At 37.5% G+C, this 22920-nt stretch overlaps 1 protein-coding gene across 1 annotated transcript; it reads left to right on the top strand.

The window, feature by feature from the left end:
• Positions 1-210: 210 nt before the first annotated feature.
• On the top strand, positions 211-22417 carry PTCHD3 (patched domain containing 3). The gene is given in 5 exon segments (XM_029239603.1): positions 211-1275; positions 2362-2483; positions 18349-18494; positions 20917-21079; positions 21780-22417. Coding segments are annotated over 5 exon segments (1563 nt in total). The 3' UTR covers positions 21847-22417.
• Positions 22418-22920: the final 503 nt, after the last annotated feature.

The following is a 22920-nucleotide window of genomic DNA, read 5'->3' as shown; positions in this document are numbered from 1 at the left end:
GGCTGGGCGCAGGGACACATTTGGGGCTGGTTAGGCTACCATGTGGCCGCCAGCGAAGCTCCAGCCTCCGGGCGCGAGCAGCCCGGGCTCAGACAGACTCCCTCAGAATTTCTCCAGGAAACCGTCGGGTGGGTGGAGATGGGCGCTTCGTCCAGCAGCGCCCTTCCAATCTGCTGTCCTGTTTGAGAACGTCGCCTTTCTTTCCCGGAAATGAGCCTTAATGCAGCTAAGGTTGCGCCAGAGGCGGCGCCCGGGCGGGAGGCGGGGCAGGAACCGGGGCCCGTAGCTCAGGGGCCGGAGGCGGAGGCGGGGCCGGGGCCGGACTCGGAGAGACGGCCGCAGCCGCCGGCAGGACCCGGCTCCGAGCCTCTCCCGGCTGCAGAGCCCGAGCCGGAGCCGGTCTCGGCGTCGGGTCCGGGACGGGAGCTCGAGCTGGGCTGGGCTGCGGGGCAGCGCGCAGGGGCCCCGCCGGAGTCGCAGCCTCTGCCGGCGTCGGAGTCTGAGAACGGAGTGTCCGAGAGGCCCCGCTGCCACACCGACTGCCTGGAGGTGCCGCTCTCCCGGGCCTTCCGGCGGCTGGGATGGGAGGTGGGCTCGCACCCCTGGATCTTCTTGCTGCTGCCCATGGTTTTAACGGCCGTCCTCGGCGCTGGCCTGATTCACCTGCCCAAGGAAGAAGAAGACCTCGAGGAGCAGTACACCCCGATAGGGAGCCCCGCCAAGGCTGAGCGACGCTTCGTGCAGGGACATTTCACCGCCAACGACTCCAATCTCTTCTCCATCGCCAGGAAGAGCACCGGGGTCAATTATGCTTCCATTCTAGTGGTCTCCAACACCAACTCGCTGCTGGAACAAGAAACCTTGTCAGAAATTAGTGAAGTGGACGACGCGGTTCAGGCTTTGACTGTGACACAGGCAAACGGAACCCAGATCCCCTACAATGAGGTGTACTCGAAGAACCAGGGCTACTGTGTACCCTCCCACCCACTCTTGTTCGCCTGGAAAACGAACAGTGTCCTCAACCTGAAAAACATCACCTTCCCCATCTACAGCCTAGCCGGCCAGGTCGTGTACCTGGCCAACATCCTTGGAGGAACTGTGTTAGGCGAGAGCATGGGACTGAGCCAGTTACTCCTGGAGGCCAAAGCCATGCGGCTGCAGTACTACCTGAAGACTGGCGAAGGAGAGGACAGCGAACGCAGCAAGACGTGGCTGATCCACTTCCTGAACCAAGTTGGCAACCTTGAAAAGAGTCTGGCCTTGAAGAAGATCCAGGTACCTAGCGGCTGGGGCTTTACAGGGAGGCTAGGAGAAGGTGGGAGGGATAAGAAGACTTGTTCCAACAGCACTCCCTAATTACCTGATGGAGCCCTTGACTTGAAGCTGGGTGTGTTCTGCTGTATTTGGTCCTTAATCCAACTTTCGTAACATAGCGCACTGAAGAATGCCACAAAAGAATCTGAAAGAGTGGATATATGCATATGTATAACTGATTCACTTTGCTGTACACCTGAAACTAACACATAATTGTAAATCAACTATACAACAAAATTTTTTAAAAATAAAATAAAATAAAAAAGAGAGCTAAGACCTAAAAAAAAAAAAAAAAAAGCCAGAAATCTTAAATCCTTGGTAACATTTTGCTGAAAAACACAAATTGTACATCCTCAAGGTTGTTCTGTTCAGTACAGACATTGATCTTAAGGTTTAGTTCGGTTTTGTGGTCAAATTACTTTGAAATTTTTACTTTTAGTTAAAGTCTTTGCTGTTTCTGGGAGCCCCCTAAACTTTGTTTAGAGTTCAGTGGAATAAAAAAAACCAAATATATAAGCAAAAGTTCCATGGTTTTGTTGAAAAAGAATGCTGAGCATTTAAAAAGTAAATTATAGCATAGTGCCAGGCACATGGTAGCTGTTCAGTAATTGCTGGGCTGGCAAACCTAATACTCTGAACAAAACTGGTGAAAGTGAGACACCTTCTGGAAAAAGCCTTTGAATACCCAGTCCTTAATGAAATGATATTTGTGCAGTTAAAATAGTAAAAGATAACAACCTAATAAAAATTTAGAAAAAGCCAAAATGTCTATAGTTATCAATGATTTTTTTATATAAGATTCAGATTTCATATATTCAGGAGTTTTAAACTTTAGATTTTTGAAATAAACTTTGGAAAGCATGCCAGAGATTTGTGGGAAGAAGCAAATCTTTATTACCTTCTTTATTCTAAAATCATAATCCACATAGTTTGATTCTTTACTGAATTTTAATGTTTCAATCAATGAGCTATAGTGTTTCAATATCATTTGTAACACACACAGTATCAGAATTAAAAGTTACTTAACTGAGTATCTTTTTGTGGCAGGTGGTCTACTTTACATCACTTTCTAGACAACTGGAATTTGAGGCAACTTCTATGACAGTGATCCCCTTGTTTCACTTGGCATACCTTCTAATCATATTATTTGCAGTCACATCATGCTACAGGTAAAAGACTTTTATTAGTTTTTTAAACACTAACTTTAAAAAATATTTTATTGTGGTAATATATATGTATATAATGTATATATAATATATGTAACATAAAATGTACCATTTTAAAAACCATTAAAAAACAGTTACTTATTTATTTAATTATTTGGCTATGCCAGGTCTTAGTTGCGGCACATGGGATCTTTATTTGCAGCATGTGGGCTCTTAGTTGTGGCATGCAGGCTCTTAGTTGTGGCATGCGGGATCTAGTTTCCTGACCAGGGATCCAACCTGGGCCCCGTGCACTGGGAGCATGGAGTCTTGACCACTGGACCACCAGGGAAGTCCCTAAAAACCATTTTTAAGTGTACAATTTAGTGGCATTAATTACATTCACACTGTTGTGCAACCATCACAATTATCTCTTTATAAATATGTTCCATCACCCCAAACAGAAACTCTGTAACCATTAAGCAATAACTCCCCATTGTCTCCCCCAAGTCTTGGTTACTTTTTAATCTACTTTTTGTTTCCATGATTTTGCCTATTGTAGAGATTTCATATAAGTGGAATCATACAGTATTTGTCCTTTTGTGACTGGCTTATTTCACTTAGCATAATGTTTTCAAGGCTTATCCATGTTGTAGCATGAATTCCTTTTTATGGCTGAATAATATTCCATTTTATGTATATACCACATTTTATCTACTTATCTGTTTATGGGCCCTTGGAATATTTCCATCTTCTGACTATAGTGAATAATGCTGCAATGAACGTTGGTGTACAAATCTCTGTTTGAACTTGTTTTCAGTTCTTTTCAGCATATACCTTGGAGTAGAATTAGTGGGTTGTATGATAATTCTCTGGTTAGCTTTTTGAAGAACCACCAAACTATTTTTCACAGAGGCTACACCATTTTATATCCCACCAGCAATGTGTAGGTTTTCCAATTTCTCCACATCCTCACCAACACTTATTTTCTGTTTTATTGATTATAGCCATCCTTGTAGGTATAAAGTGACATCTCATTGTGGTTTTGATTTGCATTTCCCTAGTAACTAATGATGTTAAGTATCTTTTTTATGTGTTTACTGGTCATTTGTATATCTTCTTTGGAGAAGTGTCTATTCAGGTCCTTTGCCCTTTTTTTTTTGTTTGTGCCACACAGCTTGCAGGATCTTAGTTTCCTGACCAGGGATTGAACTCGGGCCCTTGGCAGTGAGAGTGTGGAGTCCTAACCACTGGACTGCCAGGAAATTCCCACATTTGCCTATTTTTAATGAAATTGTTTGTCCTTTTGTTGTGTTGAGTCCTATTGTTGATGAGTACTTTGTATATTTTAGATATTAAATCCTTATCAAGATATATGATTTGCAAATATTTTCTCCCACTCCGTAGATTATCTCTTTACTTTCTTGATAATGTCCTTTAATGCACAAAAGTTTTAATTTTGATGAAATTCAACTTATTTATTTTTATTTTTGCTACTTGTGTTTTGGTGTTATATCTAAGAATCCATTGACAAGTCCAAGGTCATGCACATTTACCCTATGTTTCCTTCAAGAGTTTTATGGTTTTAGCTCTGAAATTTAGGTGATTGCAATTTTTAATTCATAGTTGTATGTCATGTGGAGTAGAGGTCCAACTTAATTCTTGTACATGTGGAAATTCAGTTGTCCAAGTACCATTTGTTGAAGAGACTGTTCTTTCCCAGTTGAATGGACTTGGCATCCTTGTCAAAAATCAATGGGCTGTAGATGTATGGGTTTATTTCCAGAAGCTCAGTTCTAGTCCATTGGTCTATATGTCAATCCATATACTAGTACCACTCTGTTTTAATTATTTAGCTTTTTTATAAGTTTTGAAATCTGGAAATCTCAGCTGTCCATTTTTTTTTTCATTTTAAGGTTATTTTGGATATCCAGGGCTCCTTGTAATTCCATATGAATTTGAGTGTTGACCTTTCCATTTCTGGAAGAAAACGCCATTGGAATTTTGATAGAGATTGTGTTGAATCTGTAGATTGCTTTGGTGAGATTGTCATTTTGACAATATTAAGTCTTCCTCCCCATGAACTAAGAATGTCTTTCCATTAATTTAGGTCTTCTTTAGTTTTCATCAATGTTTTGTAGTTTTCAGCATACACGTCTTTCACTTCTTTGGTAAAATGCATTCCTAAGTATTTCATTATTTTAAACACTAAATGGAATTACTTCTTTAAGTTCGTTTTGAGATTGTTCATTGTGCATGGATAGAAACCGCTGAATCCTGTGTGTTTATCTTATAACCTGCAGATTTACTGAATTTGTTTACTAATGTTAGTAGTTTTCTTGTGGGGTCTTTGGATTTTTCATATATATAATCATATAATCTGTGCAAAGAGATAGTTACAATTCTTCCTTTCCAATTTGAATTCCTTTTATTTCGATTTCTTGTCTAATTGCTCTGGCTAGCACTTCCAGTACAATGTTGAATATCATTGGTGAAAGTGGGCATCGTTATCTTGTTCCTGATCTAAGGTGGAAAGCTTTCCATTTTTCACCATTGAGTATGATGTTAGCTATGCAGTTTTCATTATTGACTTTATAACTTTGAGGAACTTTCCTTCCATTCCTTGTTTTTGAGTGTTTTTATCATGCAAAGATATTGGAATTTGTCAAATGCCTTTTCTGCATCTTTTGAGATGATCATGTGGTTTTTATCCTTTGTTCTATTAGTGTGGCGTATTACATTGATTGATTTTCCCATGTTGAACCACTCTTGCATTCCTGGGGTAAATCCCATATGGTCATGATGTATAATCCTTTCAGTATGCTATTGAATTGTGTTTGCTAGAATTTTATTGAGGATTTTTGTATCTATATTTATAAGAGGTATTATCTGTAGCTTTCTTGTGATACCTTTGTGTGGAATTGATATCAATGTAATGATGGCCTCATCATATGAGTTAGGAAGTGTTCCCTTCCTTTCAACTTTTTGGAAGGGTTTGAAAAGGATTGGTATTAATTCTTCTTTACATGTTTGGTAAAATTCACTAGTGAAGCCATCTGGTCCTGGACTTTTTTTGTTGGGAGGTTTTTGATTACTGATTCAATCCTTTTACTTGTTACATGTCTGTTGAAATGTTCTGTTTCATCTTGAGTCAGTTTAGGTCTTTGTGTATTTCTAGGAATTTGTGCACTTTATCTAGGTTATCCAGTTTGTTGGCATAAGTTGTTAATAGTAGTCTCTTATAATCCTTTACATTTCTGTAAGTTCAGTAGTAATGTCCTCACTTTCATATCTGATTTAGTTATTTGTATCTTTTTTATTTTCTCCTTTGTCACTCTAGATAAATGTTTGTCAATTTTGTTGATCTTTTTCAATAACCACTTTTGGTTTTGTCTATTTTCTATTCTCAATTTTATTTATCACTGTTCTAATCTTTATTATTTTCTTCCTTCTGTTAGCTTTGTGTTAGGTTTTCTCTTCTTTTTCTGGTTCCACAAGATGTCTAAATCCACAAAGTGGTTTGAGATCTTTTCTCTTTTTTAATGTAGCTATAAATTTACCTCTGGGCACTGGTGTCACTACATCTCATAAGTTATGGTATTTTGTATGTTTGTTTTCATTTTCCTTATAAATTATCTGCCTAGATGTTTTATCCATTATTGAAAGTGATGTATTGAATTTGCCAACTATTACTGTAGAGCTCTATATTTCTCTCTACAATTCTGTTAATATTTGCTTCATATATTTTGGGTCTCTGTTTTGTGGTTAATTTATGTTTATAGTTGTTATATCTTCCTGATTCATTGGCCTTTTTATCAATATATAGTGTCCCTCTGTCTCTTTTAACAGTTTTTGAAATAAAGTCTATTTTTGTCTGATACCAGTATAGCCACCCCTGATCTCTTTTGGTTACTATTCATATGGAGTATCTTTTTAAATCCTCTAACTTTCAGTCTATTCATGTCTTTGATATAAAGTGAGTCTCTTGTACACAGCATATAGTTGAATCATGCTGTTTTATCCATTCTGACAATATCTGCCTTTTGATTGGAAAGTTTAATTTATTTAGATTTAAAATAATTGCTGAAAAGGAAGGACTTACTCCTGCTGTTTTGCTGTTTGTATTCTGTATATATTATAGCTTATTGTCCTTCATTTCATCCACTTATGCCTTTTTTTTTTTTTGGCCATGCTGCACAGCTTGTGGGATCTTTTTTTTAATACTCATCTTTTTTTTTATTATTTTAAATTTTATTTTTTTTTCGCTGCTCCACGGCATGTGGGATCTTCCCAGATGGGGGCACGAACCCGTGTCCTCTGCATAGGCAGGCGGACTCTCAACCACTGCACCACCAGGGAAGCCCAGCTTGTGGGATCTTAATTCTCCGACCAGAGATTGAACCCAGGCCCAGGCAGTGAAAGCTCCAAGTCTTAACCACTGGACCAGTGAATTCCTGATTTATGCCTTCTTTTATGTTTAGTTTCTATTTTTCTAGTGAGCTGTTTTGATTCTTTTTTCATTTCCTTTCGTGATGGTTTTTAGAGACTTTCTTTGTGGCTACCATGGAGATTCATATAACATCTTAAATTTAAAATGATCTATATTAAATTAATACCTACTTAACTTTTAACTATGCTGCTTCTATACATCTCTGTCCTCCCTCCCTTATGTTGTTGTCATAAATTATATCCTTATACATTGTATGCACTATAACATAGATATATAGTTATTTTTATGTCATTGTCTTTTAAATTCTGTAGGAAGTAAAAGGTAGAGTTACAAACCAAAAATACAATAATACTTGTTTTTGTATTTGCCCATGTATTTACCTTTACTGGAGATCTGTATTTCTTCATGACTTCGGTTACTTTTTTTTTTTCCTTCATTTCAATCTGAAGGAGTTCCTTCAGCATTTCTTATAAGACAGGCCTAGTGATAACAAATTCCCTCAGCTCTTCTTTATCTGTAAATGTCTTAATTTCTCCTTCATATTTGAAGGAGAGTTTTCTGGACACTGCCTTGAAGTTGATCGGTTTTTCTTTTAACACTTTCAATATCATCCATTGTCCCTTGACCTCCATGGTTTCTGATGAGAAATCAACCTTGATACTTATTAAGTATCCTTTGTACGTGATCAGTTGCTTCTTTCTTGCTGCTTCCAAGACTCTGTTTGTCTTCGTCTTTCAATAGTTTGATTATAATGTCTCTTGGTGTGGATCATTTTGAGTTTATCCTACTTGGAATTTGTTAAGTTTCTTGGATTTGTAGCTTCATGTCTTCTATCAAATTTGGGAAGTTTTCAGTCATTATTCTTTAAATATTCTTTCTGCCTTTTTTTCCCTCTCTTCTTTTTCAGGGACACCCATAATATGTATGTGGGTTTGCTTGCTGGAATCTAACAGGTCAGTGAGGTACTTTTCACTTCTTATTTCTTTCAGCCTCTCAGACTCAGTAATTTCAATTGACCTATCTTCAAGTTCACTGGTTCTTTATTATGCCTGCTAAATCTGTTATTGAACATCTCTAGTGTTTTGTTTTTTATTTCAGTTGTACTTTTCAGCTCTAGAATTTTAGTTCCTTTTAAGTTTTTTTTCTATCTCTTTATTTAAATGATCACTTTGTTCATACATTATTTTCCTTATATCCTTGTCAGTGCTCACCTTTAGTTCTCTAAGCTTATTTAGGACAGCATTTTATAGTCTTTATCTACTAGGTCCTGTCTCTGTCTTTCCTGTCAATTTATTTTGTTCCTTTGCCTGATCAATACTTTCCTATTTATTTGTTTGCCTTGGGATTTTGTTGTTGTTGTTGTTGAAAACTTGGCATTTGACTATTATAATGTGGTAACTGGAAATCAGATTTCCTACCTCCCCAGGGTTTCCTGATGTTTGTTTGCTTGTTTGTTTAATACTGTAGTAGTTGATCTTCTTAGTGACTTTCCCAAACTATTATTGCAAAGATTGTATTCCTTGTTTATGTTGTCACTGAAGTCCCGTTCCTTAGCTTGTGTTCAGCTAGTGTTTTGACAGAAATTTCCTTGCATTCCAGGAGCTCTCCCAGTCTTTTCAAAATGGTTCTGTGCCTGGACTCTCCTTCAACACTTACCCAGGGTTATGCCATGACTGGGGATTAGCCATAGGTGAAAGCTTAGTGTCTTAAGTCCTTTTTGAGCATTATATCTTGCCATGGGTGACTTTCTAAATTCCCCAGTATACACAGGCACTTGTGAATATTCTAAACTCCCAGAGAAGTGCTCCCCAGCTTCTGCCTTAGGTAGTCTTTTGTATGTTTGGGCTGTAATCTTTTGCCCTATGCATGTGAAGTTTGTTTATTCAGTTTGTGGTGTTTCCACCTTTCTCAACCTGAGTTTTGTGTTAGACAAAACAGAGGAGTGCCTTGCATCAGTCCTTCAGGTAGTCCCTAGGCAGTTTAGAACTGATACATAAAATATTACGTGAATAAGGTCTGCTCTGCTCCTTCCAGAAATAAGGACATAGTCCCACACTGGTAACATGGGCTGTTGATGCTTTAAGACTGTTGTTGCTTTAAGACTTTGCTTTAAGACTCTTGTCACTTTAAGACTATGGCCAGTTTAACACATCTGCCACTTTATTGTCACTGCCACTTTAAAACTTCTATCCCACCAGAGAGGGAGGTGAAGTAGGGCATATAAACTCTACAAACTTTCCTAATGTTTTAAAGGCCCCCTGCCTTTTTTTTTTCAGCCCTCTGTAAACTTTTGACTGTTTTCCAGAGATCACAGAGTTGGTTCTGACAACTTCTGCTTGTTTTTCTATGTATCGGTTGGGAGACAAGAAGTAGAAAATTCTTACTCTACAATTTTCTGATGTCTAGCAGTAAACTCTTATTTTTTAAACCTAATGACTTAAAACAAATTTTGCCCATTAGCAATAGTATGCAATCAAATGGAAGAGTAAAAAGAAATTTTGGCTGGTTTTGTTTGCTTTCGTATATGTTTATTACCTTACATGTTTGCCAGTTATGATTAGTTGTGTCATTTGGAGGCAGATGTGCTGATAGAGCTAAGAAACAAGTCTTTATTTCTATTATAAATTTGAACTAGTACTTTTAACTATACAAAAAAGTAAGGTCTAATTTAATTGACACGGGCATCTCCATTGTTCTGGTGTGGAGTTTACTTTGTTAAGCACTTGTTATCTAGGCATTAGGGTTAGCTTGAGCTCTTATGGCCGGAAAGCTAAAATATGAAAAATATAAGCCAAAAAAAATAGAATTTAGATGTAGAAAGAACCTCACAAATAATATTATTCTAATGATTCTCACATCAGAGTTACAGAGAGAGCCCTAAAACCACATATTCTGAGGCCCTGCCCTATTGAATCAAGTATCTGGAGGCTAAATCTGAAAATCTATATTTCAAAAATTTCTCCAATTTATTCTCATAAGTACATAAGTTTGGGGGAAAATGATATAATTTAACTCTCTAGTTTAAGGTGGAGAAAGATGTGAGGCTCCAATAGGTAAAGGGACGTAACCACACTGGGTGCATCTTTAGAGTCAATAAGCTAATTTATAACTTTGTTATTCTGGAAAGGAAGATCACATCCCTTAGAAAATAAAGAAATGAAAAAAGAAGGAAGGAAGAAAAAAGGAGGAAGAAGGGAAAGAAGGAAGGGAGGAAGGGAGGGAGGGGGGAGGAAAGAAAGCAAAATTCAGCCGTGTTAAAGTTAGTAGGATAAATAATTTTTAAAATTAGTACGGAATCTATAAGGTACCAAGAACTAGTTTGACAAAAGTCTTCTACTGGATAGTTGGTTCTGAATATACAAAGTTATGTCAATTCTTGCTTATCTGTAGCAAATAATTGTGAACAGTAATGCAGAAAATCTTGTATTGAAGGCAATTAGAAAATGACTTACATTTGTCTTTGAAGACTTTTTATGCTTATATAACCAACATATTGAACACACAGGACACATGAGGTGTAAACATAAAGCAACTTTATTTTCATCTCCCTCTGTTCCCTTTAAGTTTTGTAGGTAGAGCAAGTTCTTCCTCTGCCCCATAAAAACTGAGGCAGGCCCTGTGACTTTCATTGTCATTCTTAGGTAAGACAGAGTCCTCCAATCAGAATTAAAATGTCCATGTCCATGTAATAAACAAAAAGTGGTAACTTGATTTGAAGCTGAGGTTTCCCCCTCTCTTAGCTGGAGCACACTGCATGGGAAAACCTTTTACGGGGAAAAAAGGGCTTCCCTGCCCTCTTCTATCACTTCTTATCTTGCTGTACTAGTTCCTGGGTTGGAACATGCCCAAGGAGAAGAGGAAAGGGAAGAGGAAGATTCTTAAGCCATACATGCTGAGTGATGGTCTAATAGATGCTTTTTCTGGGTTTGAATATACAACTGATTCTCCTGTGAGAGCTTTTGTAAGTTCCTTGACATCTCTCACTCCCAGTTCTCTGTTATCACTGAGAATCTTCTCTCTGTTCTGGGTGGGGCCTCCTGGACAGTCCCTAAGATATCCCCATCCTGCCTGTCTCACACACTTATATATGAAAGTTATTCCTTGCCTACATGCATTTACCTCATACAGAACCATTATTCAAACACATTTTGTGGTTCCATATTTACTGTATTGCAGTGAAGTCATTTAAATAGTAGTAAGACTTTCTCAAAAGGTGTACTCCAAATTGAACTTCATTCTATAGTAAGTACTGGTGTGTTGAGCTTCCAGACTATTTCAAAATTGTCTGACATTTTGGAAATGACAAAACTTACACCAAATGTGAGATCAATTTCAGAAAAAAATCCGGAGAATCTTTCCCTTCTCAAATACACTGTAAACTATTCTTTAGTCTTGATAGACATCATTATCTTTCAAGGAAGATGTGGATCCCTCACCAAGCGTATACATAGATTGTATTCTAAGTGGGATGATTTCTAATTTAGCCTCCCCTTAAGTGAATAGAAAATTCAGAAAATTGGCCATTTTGCTGCCAGTGATGCCTAACTGCCTGAGCATTGGAATCATATGAAGAAATTTTTAGACACTTGGATTCTGCAGCTTCTCTACAAACCTATAGATCAGAATCTGCAGAGCTGTGTTCCAGGACTGTAGGAATCTAAAGTTCTAAGACTCTTCTAAGTCATTCTGATAAACTGCTTAACCAAGGTCCTTCTTGGGGACTAGAAAATCTGCAAGTGTGTTCACCAAACAGTGCTCTACATTCACATCTTCCCTCCATTGCCTATTGAACATTAAAATGAAGGTCATTTAGAAAAAGTCAACACAGCAACTAGTCAAAGTCAAGTCACTCTAGCCAATAAAATACCTCACTCCCCCATCCTCTGAAAAATTTACACCAAGAAAATCCAGAAACCTGAAAGAGGGAATGGGGATAAACATGTCACATGTAGCTTTTATCCTCATTAATCTTTCTGATTTCACAGTTCATCTGTGTTACTTTCTTATCTTAAACTCCTATAAACCAGTATTGTTACTTTAAGAAGTATTTGTTATAATCAAAGTTTGTCATAACAAAGACATTTACTTTTGCTCTGGAGTGAGACTGTGTGTGTGTGTGTGTGTGTGTGTGTGTATTTTTGGGCCCTGAGTTTAACTGACAGCATCAGCAGTTTGAGAAAAAGTGAGATACAGGCACAGTGTAGGTTTTTTTTTTTTTGGTAGTAATAAGAAAGTTTAGCTATTTTAATGTGGTCCTGCCTGAATAAGGTCTTTAGTTATATTCTTGCTGTTTTGGAATCAGTAGCTCCATTGGCTTAGTTGACTCTCCCAGTTTTCAGACCAAACTTAGCTTCTCTCTCCTGCTAAAAATATCTAGAGGCAGGTATCAGTCATTTGTTTTGGAGCAGTTAGCAAATGAGTAAAGTAGAAAACCAGAGGCTGTTGTCAGTATTTTAAAATGTAAAGTCATGGGTGTTGGGAGGAAAAGTGTTAAACCCATTCCTTAATTGCTGTGTATGTATTCCCATTTCTGTTGGTCCAACCAAGAAACAGGCATAGTTTGTGTTACTCAAAATGGAGTACATATCACATATTTTTTGCAATTAGTAGCCACTTCTCTAGAGCCCACTTCTCCATCAGAGGAGAGTACGAAAATCTTTTAGAAGGAGGCTTTACTTTTTTTTTTTAATTTTTATTTTTTTTAAACAGCAGGTTCTTATTAGTCATCAGTTTTACACACATCAGTGTATACATGTCAGTCCCAATCTCCCAATTCATCACACCACCACCACCAACCCCCCACCGCTTTCTCCCGTTGGTGTCCATACGTTTGTTCTCTACATTTGTGTCTCTATTTCCGCCCTGCAAACTGGATCATCTGTACCATTTTTCTTAGGTTCCACATATATGCGTTAATATACGGTGTTTATTTTTCTCTTTCTGACTTACTTCACTCTGTATGCCAGTCTCTAGGTCCATCCACAACTCTACAAATGACTTGATTTCATTCTTTTTATGGCTGAGTAATATTCCAATGTATATATGTACCACATCTTCTTTATCCATTCATCTGTTGATAGGCATTTAGGTTGCTTCCGTGACCTGGCTATTGTAAATAGTGCTGCAATGAACATTGCGGTGCATGTGTCATTTTGAATTGTAGTTTTCTCTGGGTATATGCCCAGTAGTGGGATTGCTGGATCATATGGTAATTCTATTTTTAGTTTTTTAAGGAACCTCCATACTGTTCTCCATAGTGGCTGTATCAGTTTACATTCCCACCAACAGTGCAAGAGGGTTCCCTTTTCTCCACACCCTCTCCAACATATGTTGTTTGTAGATTTTCTGATGACGCCCATCCTAACTGGTGTGAGGTGATACCTCATTGTAGTTTTGAGTTGTATTTCTCTAATAATTAGTGATGTTGAGCAGCTTTTCATGTGCCTCTTGGCCATCTGTATGTCTTCTTTGGAGAAATGTCAATTTAGGTCTTCTGCCCATTTTTGGATTGGGTAGTTTGTTTCTTTAATATTGAGCTGCATGAGCTGTTTATATATTTTGGAGATTAATCCTTTGTCCGTTGATTCGTTTGTGAATACTTTCTGCCATTCTGAGGGTTGTCTTTTCGTCTTGTTTATGGTTTCCTTTGCTGTGCAAAAGCTTTTAAGTTTCATTAGGTCCCATTTGTTTATTTTTATTTTTATTTCCATTTCTCTAGGAAGTGGGTCAAAAAGGATCTTGCTGTGATTTATGTCATAGAGTGTTCTGCCTATGTTTTCCTCTAAGAGTTTGATAGTGTCTGGCCTTACATCTAGGTCTTTAATCCATTTTGAGCTTATTTTTGTGTGTGGTGTTAGGGAGTGATCTAATCTCATACTTTTACATGTACCTGTCCAGTTTTCCCAGCACCACTTATTGAAGAGGCTGTCCTTTCTCCACTGTACATTCCTGCCTCCTTTATCAAAGATAAGGTGACTGTATGTGCGTGGGTTTATCTCTGGGCTTTCTATCCTGTTCCATTGATCTATCTCTCTGTTTTTGTGCCAGTACCATATTGTCTTGATTACTGTAGCTTTGTAGTATAGTCTGAAGTCTGAGAGCCTGATACCTCCAGCTCGGTTTTTTTCCCTCAAGATTGCTTTGGCTATTTGGGGTCTTTTGTGTCTCCATACAAATTTTAAGATTTTTTGTTCTAGTTTTGTAAAAATTGCCATTGGTAATTTGATAGGGATTGCATTGAATCTGTAGATCGCTTTGGGTAGTAGAGTCATTTTCAGTATATTGATTCTTCCAATCCAAGAACATGGCATATCTCTCCATCTGTTTGTTTTATCTTTAATTTCTTTATCAGTGTCTTATAGTTTCCTGCATACCGGTCTTTTGTCTCCCTAGGTAGGTTTATTCCTAGGTATTTTATTCTTTTTCTTGCATTGGTAAATGGGAGTGTTTCCTTAATTTCTCTTTCAGATTTTTCATCATTAGTGTATAGGAATGCAATAGATTTCTGTGCATTAATTTTGTATCCTGCAACTTTACCAAATTCATTGCTTAGCTCTAGTAATTTTCTGGTGGCATCTTTAGGATTCTCTATGTATAGTATCATGTCATCTGCAAACAGTGAGAGTTTTACTTCTTCTTTTCCAATTTGTATTCCTTTTATTTCTTTTTCTTCTTTGATTGCTGTGGCTAGGACTTCCAAAACTATGTTGAATAATAGTGGTGAGAGTGGACATCCTTGTCTTGCTCCTGATCTTAGAGGAAATGCTTTCAGTTTTTCACCATTGAGAATGATGTTTGCTGTGGCCTTTAATATGTTGAGGTAGGTTCCCTCTATGCCAACTTTCTGGAGAGTTTTTATCATAAATGGGTGTTGAATTTTGTCAAAAGCTTTTTCTGCATCTATTGAGATGATCATATGATTTTTCTTCTTCAATTTGTTAATATGGTGTATCAACATTGATTGATTTGCATATATTGAAGAATCCTTGCATCCCTGGGGTAAATCCCATTTGATCATGGTGTATGCTCCTTTTAATGTGTTGTTGGATTCTGTTTCCTAGTATTTTGTTGAGGATTTTTGCTTCTATGTTCATCAGTGATATTGGCCTGTAGTTTTCTTTCTTTGTGACATCCTTGTCTGGTTTTGGTATCAAGGTGATGGTGGCCTCATAGAATGAGTTTGGGAGTGTTCCTTCCTCTGCAATTTTTTGGAAGAGTTTGAGAAGGATGGGTGTTAGCTCTTCTCTAAATGTTTGATAGAATTCACCTGTAAAGCCATCTGGTCCTGTACTTTTGTTTGTTGGAAGATTTTTTTTTTTTTTTTTTTTGCAGTACACGGGCCTCTCACTGTTATGGCCTCTCCCGTTGCGGAGCACAGGCTCCGGACGCGCAGGCTCAGCAGCCATGGCTCATGGGCCCAGCTGCTCCATGGCATGTGGGATCTTCCCAGACCAGGGCACGAACCCATGTCCCCTGCATCGGCAGGCGGACTCTCAACCACTGTGCCACCAGGGAAGCCCCTGTTGGAAGGTTTTTAATCACAGTTTCAATTTCATTACTTGTGATTGGTCTGTTCATATTTTCTATTTGTTCCTGGTTCAGTCTTGGAAGATAATACCTTTCTAAGAATTTGTCCATTTCTTCCAGGTTGTCCATTTTATTGACGTAGAGTTGCTTCTAGTAGTCTCTTAGGATGCTTTGTATTTCTGCGGTGTCTGTTGTAACTTCTCCTTTTTCATTTCTAATTTTATTGATTTGAGTCCTCTCCCTCTTTTTCTTGATGAGTGTGGCTAATGGTTTATCAATTTTATTTACCTTCTCAAAGAACCAGCTTTTAGTTTTATTGATCCTTGCTATTGTTTTCTTTGTTTCTATTTCAGTTATTTCTGCTCTGATATTTATGATTTCCTTCTGCTAACTTTGGGTTTTGTTTGTTCTTCTTTCTCTAGTTCCTTTATGTGTAAGGTTAGATTATTTGAGATTTTTCTTATTTCTTGAGGTAGGCTTGTATAGGTATAAACTTCCCTCTTAGAACTGCTTTTGCTGTATCCCATAGCTTTTAGATTGTCATGTTTTCATTGTTATTTGTGTCTAGGTAGTTTTTGATTTCCTCTTTGATTTCTTCAGTGATCTCTTGGTTATTTAGTAACATAGTGTTTAGCCTCCATGCATTTGTGTTTTTTACATTTTTCCCCTGTAATTCATTTCTAATCTCATAGCATTGTGGTCAGAAAAGATGCTTGATATGATTTCAATTTTCTTAAATTTACTGAGGCTTGATTTGTGACCCAAGATGTGATCTATCCTGGAGAGTGTTCCGTGTGCACTTGAGAAGAAAGTGTAATCTGATGTTTTTGGATGGAATGTCCTATAAATATCAATTAAATCTATCTGGTCTGTTGTGTCATTTAAAGCTTATGTTTCCTTATTAATTTTCATCTTGGATGATCTGTCCATTGGTGTAAGTGAGGTGTTAAAGTCCCCCACTATTATTGTGTTAGTGTCGATATCTTCTTTTAGAGCTGTTAACAGGTGCCTTATGCATTGAGGTGCTCCTATGTTGGGTGCATATATATTTATAATTGTTATATCTTCTTCTTGGATTGATCCCTTGATCATTATGTAGTGTCCTTCCTTGTCTCTTGTAACAGTCTTTATTTTAAAGTCTATTTTATCTGATATGCATATTGCTACTCCAGCTTTCTTTTGATTTCCATTTGCATGGAATATCTTTTTCCACCCCCTCACTTTCAGTCTGTGTGTGTCCCTACGTCTGAAGTGGGTCTCTTGTCGACAGCATGTATATGGGTCTTGTTTTTGTATCCATTCATCCAGTCTGTGTCTTTTGGTTGGAGCATTTAATCCATTGACGTTTAAGGTAATTATCGATATGTGTGCTCCTATGACCATTTTCTTAATTGTTTTGGGTTTGTTTTTGTAGGTCCCTTTATTCTCTTGTGTTTCCCACTTAGAGAAGTTCCTTTAGCATTTGTTGTAGAGCTGGTTTGGTGGTGCTGAATTCTCTTAGCTTTTGCTTGTCTGTAAAGCTTTGATTTCTCCATAGAATCTGAATGAGATCCTTGCTGGGTAGAGTCATCTTGGCTGTAGATTCTTCCCTTTCATCACTTTAAGTATATCATGCCACTCCATTCTGGCTTGTAGAGTTTCTGCTGAGAAATCAGCTGTTAACCTTATGGGAGTTCCCTTGTATATTATTTGTCATTTTTCCCTTGCTGCTTTCAATAATTTTTCTTTGTCTTTAATTTTTGCCAATTTGATTACTATGTGTCTCACAGTGTTTCTCCTTGGGTTTATCCTGTATGGGACTTGCTGCACTTCCTGGACTTGGGTGGTATTTCATTTCCCATGTTAGGGAAGTTTTCGAGTATAATCCCTTCAAATATTTTCTTGAGTCGTTTCTCTCTCTCTTCTCCTTCTGGGACCCCTATAATGCGAATGTTGTTGTGTTTAATGTTTTCCCAGAGGTCTCTTAGGCTGTCTCATTTCTTTTCATTCTTTTTTCTTTATTCCGTTCTGTGGCAGTGAATTCCACCATTCTGTCTTCCAGGTCACTTATCCGTTCTTCTGCCTCAGTTATTCTGCTATTGATTCCTTCTGGTGTAGTTTTCATTTCAGTTATTGTATTGTTCATCTCTGTTTGTTTGTTCTTTAATTCTTCTAGGTCTTTGTTAAACATTTCTTGTATCTTCTCGATCTTTTCCTCCATTCTTTTTCTGAGGTCCTGGATCATCTTCACTATCATTATTCTGAATTCTTTTTCTGGAAGGTTGCCTACCTCCACTTCATTTAGTTGTTTTTCTTGTGTTTTATCTTGTTCCTTCATCTGGTACATAGCCCTCTGCCTTTTCGTCTTGTCTATCTTTCTGTGAATGTGGTTTTTGTTCCACAGGCTGTAGTTCTTTTTGCTTCTAGAAGGAGGCTTTCATACTTTTTGTTAGCCAGATACATATTGAACCAGCTTTGAAATACAGGAGCTATTTAGGATCATGTTTAGGGCTAACTGGAGTCACAGGTGGGTGAGAAGACAACTGGATATAGGTACTTCCATTTGCTGTTGTGTTCCATTCACACTCCTTTGAAGATCAGAGTGGAATTAACCATCTGCAGTGTTTTAGTATATCTTTGTGGTCCTGAAATGCCAGTCAGTGGATTTGTGCTTGGCTAGATGTGTAAGAATCAACCAGTATAGTTTGGTAAAAGTACAGATTCCCAACTTTTCTGTCTCCAAACTCCCTTTTTTTTTTTTCAGTTGGTCTGGGCTAGTGCCTGGGAATTAAAGTTCTCCAGCAGACAGGTATGAGAATTATTGCCCAAGAGGGCTCTGTATAGGTGTCCAATTCAAGAATGTTATGAATTGCTGGAATTTCAGTATGGAAGCTACCACTACAAGTTCCATGATTTTTCCCTCCAAATTTACAGGTGTGACTGTATATGAAACAAAATGTGGGTTGCAGCCTTTGGAGTGATTTCTGCTGCCTTGGCAGTGGTGAGTGGCTTTGGCCTGATGTTGTACATTGGGGTGCCATTTGTGATCATAGTTGCAAATTCAGCATTTCTTATTCTAGGTGAGTAAAACAAAACGTGAGGCTGCACATTGTGTATGTGGGGGTGTGGGGTGGATAATGGAAGGAGACTGTGTTAGATTAAGCAGAATAATTATATTTAGGTGGCTCTACAGATCCAAAATGGGGCATCAGGAAAGAAGAAAATCAGACGGAATTCTGAGTCTTTAGAGTTAGAAAAATCTAGTACCCCAAATGGAAAAACACAGACCAGGGACATGAACAGGCAGTTCACACACACACACACACACACACACACACACACACACACACACCCAAACACACAAAATCCAAAATACTAGTCACTGAAAATATAAGAAAAAATATTTGACCTTTCAGTAAATCAAGGGATGCAAGTTAAAACAAAAGTGAGACACCTTTGTTTTCTTTTCTTATTAATGAACATTAGCAAGATTAAAGGTTTGGGGAATGTTGTATGCAAATGAACACTCATGTTCTGCTGGGGGAAGTTTGTAAATTGGTGCACTTTTAAAATACAACTTTGCAACAGATCAAAAGAGTTAAAAATTTAAAAGGGAATACCTTTGACCTGCCAACTCCACTTCTAGGAGTTTGTCCTAATTATTGGACAAGTGCTCACAAAGTAGAACGTGTATTTCATTTCAGTGTGATTTAGAATAGGAAAAAACAAGAACAACCTAATCCCATATCGACATGGGATCGATCCACTCAAACATAGCATATTAAAGTTTTGGAATCCTATTCACTCTTTAAAAAGAGGTAGATATAAAGTGTTAAATGAAAAATGCTGGCTATGAAACAAGATGTTTAAAATAGATATACAAATATATGTGTATATTTGTATAGAGCAAATTCTGGATGGCTATACTTAAAATATTAGGAAGGATTATCCCCAAAGGGTGGAATTACAGTTGTTTAAATTTTTTCTTTGCATTTTCCTGTACTTTCAGGATTTATTTTACAATAAGCATGAGAAGATAAATATGTTTATATATTGGAAAGTAAGCAACTTGGAAGAAATAATATTTGATTTCTTAGGGGAGACAGTGGAGGAAACCTTCCTAGTACACGCTCACACTTAAAATATAAGAAAGCTCTCAGTGTTCCCACAGTCATAAATAACTATAGTTAAAATCTATGCAACCGATTTAATATAAAGCATCTTCGTACTGTCTGTGTATACATAGAAGTATGAGTGTAGGGGTGTGTGTGTGTATGAGTGTGTGTGTGTGTGGGTTGTGATTTCAGTAACTCAAGAAATATACGAGGACAATTTTTGAACAAGGTTCTATAAAGAAAAAACTGGTTTTTAAATACCTAATAAATATCAATGAGTTTATTCGTCGTCCTTAGTACCTCTGATTCTTCCCTTTTGTTCAGCTGAATACAACTGAAATCCACAAAGCTGGCAGCAGGGGGAGTGTCGGGATGCAGTTTATGACACACTACGTAAACCTGTGTCAGTGTAGGCCCTCGTACCGCATGTTAGTTCCAAGTACTGATTTTGTATCAATGTACACAGAAACAGAGGTGTACATGAATGAAAGCAGTAGAAAGCTTGAGGCAGATGAAATTTGTCTGCAACATGCTCATGCTGTCCTTTGTAATCCCATTTCTTCTCTGTGGTCCTCCTCTCCTAGCCTTCATTGATGGTTTCAAAGTCCTCAGATGTTCTCCTGTCCTCTTTATTCCAAACCAATCAGGAAACGTCATTGTGGAAAAGACTGATTACCTTAGTAGGCATTTAATATGTAAAGGATTCTTAATATTTACTTTGGTGCATATTTCTGATCTCAAGAGAGCCTGCATTTTATTGTGATAATGCCTTAACCTGGGCAAGTGAAGTTTGAATGATAGCCTTCTGGGTATCAAAAACAGACTAGCAGGAAAACTGCATTTGTGTGTGTGTGTGTGTGTGTGTGTGTGTGTGTGTGTCTATAAACTATGGGGTGCCTCTACAATCAGCACATTGATAGCTAGATGCTAACTGTAGAACAGATAAATCCAGCTCATATTTTAAGCAACAGTATGTTGGCTCAGCATTAGTGCACTAGAATAAAATGGTTTATGGGAGAAAATGGTCTCTTAAGTATTCTAATGGAGTCAAGGATACATTGCTAATCCCACTTCACCTAACACCCAGCAGCCAGGTTTCCTGACTCATCATTGAAACACCCTAAATGATGACTAGGAGTAGAGTATACTGTGCTCTGTGCAAATAGGAGTACGTGCAAAGCACAGAGCTACTACAGAGCAAGGAGCGATAAGTTCTGTTGTGGATTCAGAGGCAACCAGAGAAAGCATCACAGAAAGAAGTATCAAAACACAGATTGAGGAAGATAAATAAGACCTTAAGAGATGGACAAAGAAATGGTGTGAACTGATCTGTTTAATGTTTAATGGATGTTCATATGTATGAAGATTCTGTTTCTTTCTTTAACAGGCGTTGGGGTCGATGACATGTTTATCATGATTTCTGCCTGGCAGAAGACCAACCTCGTGGATAGCATAAAAGAACGCATGTCCAATGTCTATTCAAAAGTGGCAGTGTCCATTACAATCACGAACATCCTGGCCTTCTATACAAGAATTATGACCTCTTTCAGGTCTGTACAATACTTCTGCATCTATACAGGAACAACTCTTCTCTTTTATTATTTTTATAACATCACCTGTTTTGGAGCATTTATGGCCCTGGATGGTAAAAGAGAAGTAGTTTGTCTATGCTGGTTGAAGAGACCAGAAACTCCTGACCAAAAATGTTCCTCATTAAAAAAGCCCTGCCGCCTCCCATGTAATTCTCTCCGAGACAAACATAAAGCTGATATCCACCCAATGAGTTTGTTCTTTAGAGACTATTTTGGTCCTTTTCTCACAAGCACTGAGTCCAAGTTTTTGTAGTGCTTATATACATTTTGTACATCATAAGTAGTATATATGGATGTTTCCAAGTGCAGAAAGGTTTAGACCTCCGAAATTTGGCAAGTGATGACTCCTACATCACACCGTATTTTAATGTAGAAGAAGAACATTTTTCAACTTATGGTCCCAGGGTTATGGTTATTGTTACTGAAGCTCTTGACTGTTGGGAAGGAGATGCTAGGCAAAAATTGGAAAAATGTCTTGTAGATTTTGAAAGCAGTGACTATGTAGATAAAAATCTTAGAGTTTTGATTACGAGAATATGTGAAATATATGGAAAACCACCATCACGATGTAAATAAGATAACTTTTCTAAAAAATATTCCCAATTTTGTAATAGATTCTCCACTTTTTATGTATGATATTAACATTACATCATCACAGGAAATCATCTGTTCCCGGGCCTTCATTCAGACCATGGGTGTTTCTTCTTCAACCAATAAGAAGCTGATGTTACTCCAGTTCCGAGACATGGCTGAAAAGTGTGAAATTCCCCTAATGGTGTATAACCAGGCGTTCATATATTTTGATCAGTATTCTGCAATATTAGAAAACACTGTTCGAAATTCCTTGAGTAATCTTGTCATTTGTATAGGGGTTTTCTTTTGATTTTTCTGCGCACATTTCCTATGCATTTGTTTCCAGTTCAAAGCCCTCAGTAAACCAAAAAACCATCGAGGCATTGTATCTGCTAGGCTACCCTGTGTTGCAAAGTGCAATTTCAACAATAATAGGAGTGTGTGTCTTATCTGCAGCTAAAGCATACATCTTCAGGACATTTTTTAAGATTATGTTTCTTGTTATGGTATTTGGAGTTGCTCATGGCCTAATTTTTATTCCGGTATTCTTAACCTTTTTTTGAAAGTTTGACTAGCCACTAGCCAATCAAAGACCAATTATAGAATTCCTGATTGCCCCAATCCAATCTGATAAAAATGTGCTATTAAGAATAGTCAATAAACTAAAGACAAAGGGATGTTTCCTTGGTGTGGAGATCCCATTTTAAAATGTTATTTAAAATATCCTGAGAAAAATTAATTAGTCTTACATTAAAATATCTTTGCTAAATTAGGAAGTGTTGTCATCTTTATTATGGTCTATACAATCAAGCATAAGTATAACTTTCCAGTTATTTTTTCCTTTTATTTCATCATTAGTAGTTTATGCCTGGAATTCAGATATTTTATGTGTTATGCTATAAATGGAATATTATTTTCATTGTACTTCCCATATGCATTATTATGTAAAAGTGCAACTGGTTATTATTTATTCTCCTAGTCTGGGGTTTTTCTATGCATGTCCTTAGTGGTGTATTTTGCTGAACTGAAGTTTTTAAGTTTTGGAATCCATTTTATCATTTTTTTAATGGTTAGTGTTTTCTGTGTCCTCTCTAAGAAATTTTTGCCTAATCCAAGATTACAAAAAATTCATCTATGTTTTATTCTCAAAGCTCGTAGTTTTATTTTTACATTTAGGTCTATGATTCATAGACCCATGTTTGTTGGGAAGTATGGATAGAGATTCA

The sequence above is a fragment of the Monodon monoceros genome, unplaced genomic scaffold (assembly GCF_005190385.1).
Source record: "Monodon monoceros isolate NGI ecotype Baffin Bay Population unplaced genomic scaffold, NGI_Narwhal_1 Super_Scaffold_21, whole genome shotgun sequence".
Classification (NCBI taxonomy): domain Eukaryota; kingdom Metazoa; phylum Chordata; class Mammalia; order Artiodactyla; family Monodontidae; genus Monodon; species Monodon monoceros.
Note: the sequence above shows the minus strand (reverse complement) of the source record. Positions and strands in the feature narration are given on the sequence as shown.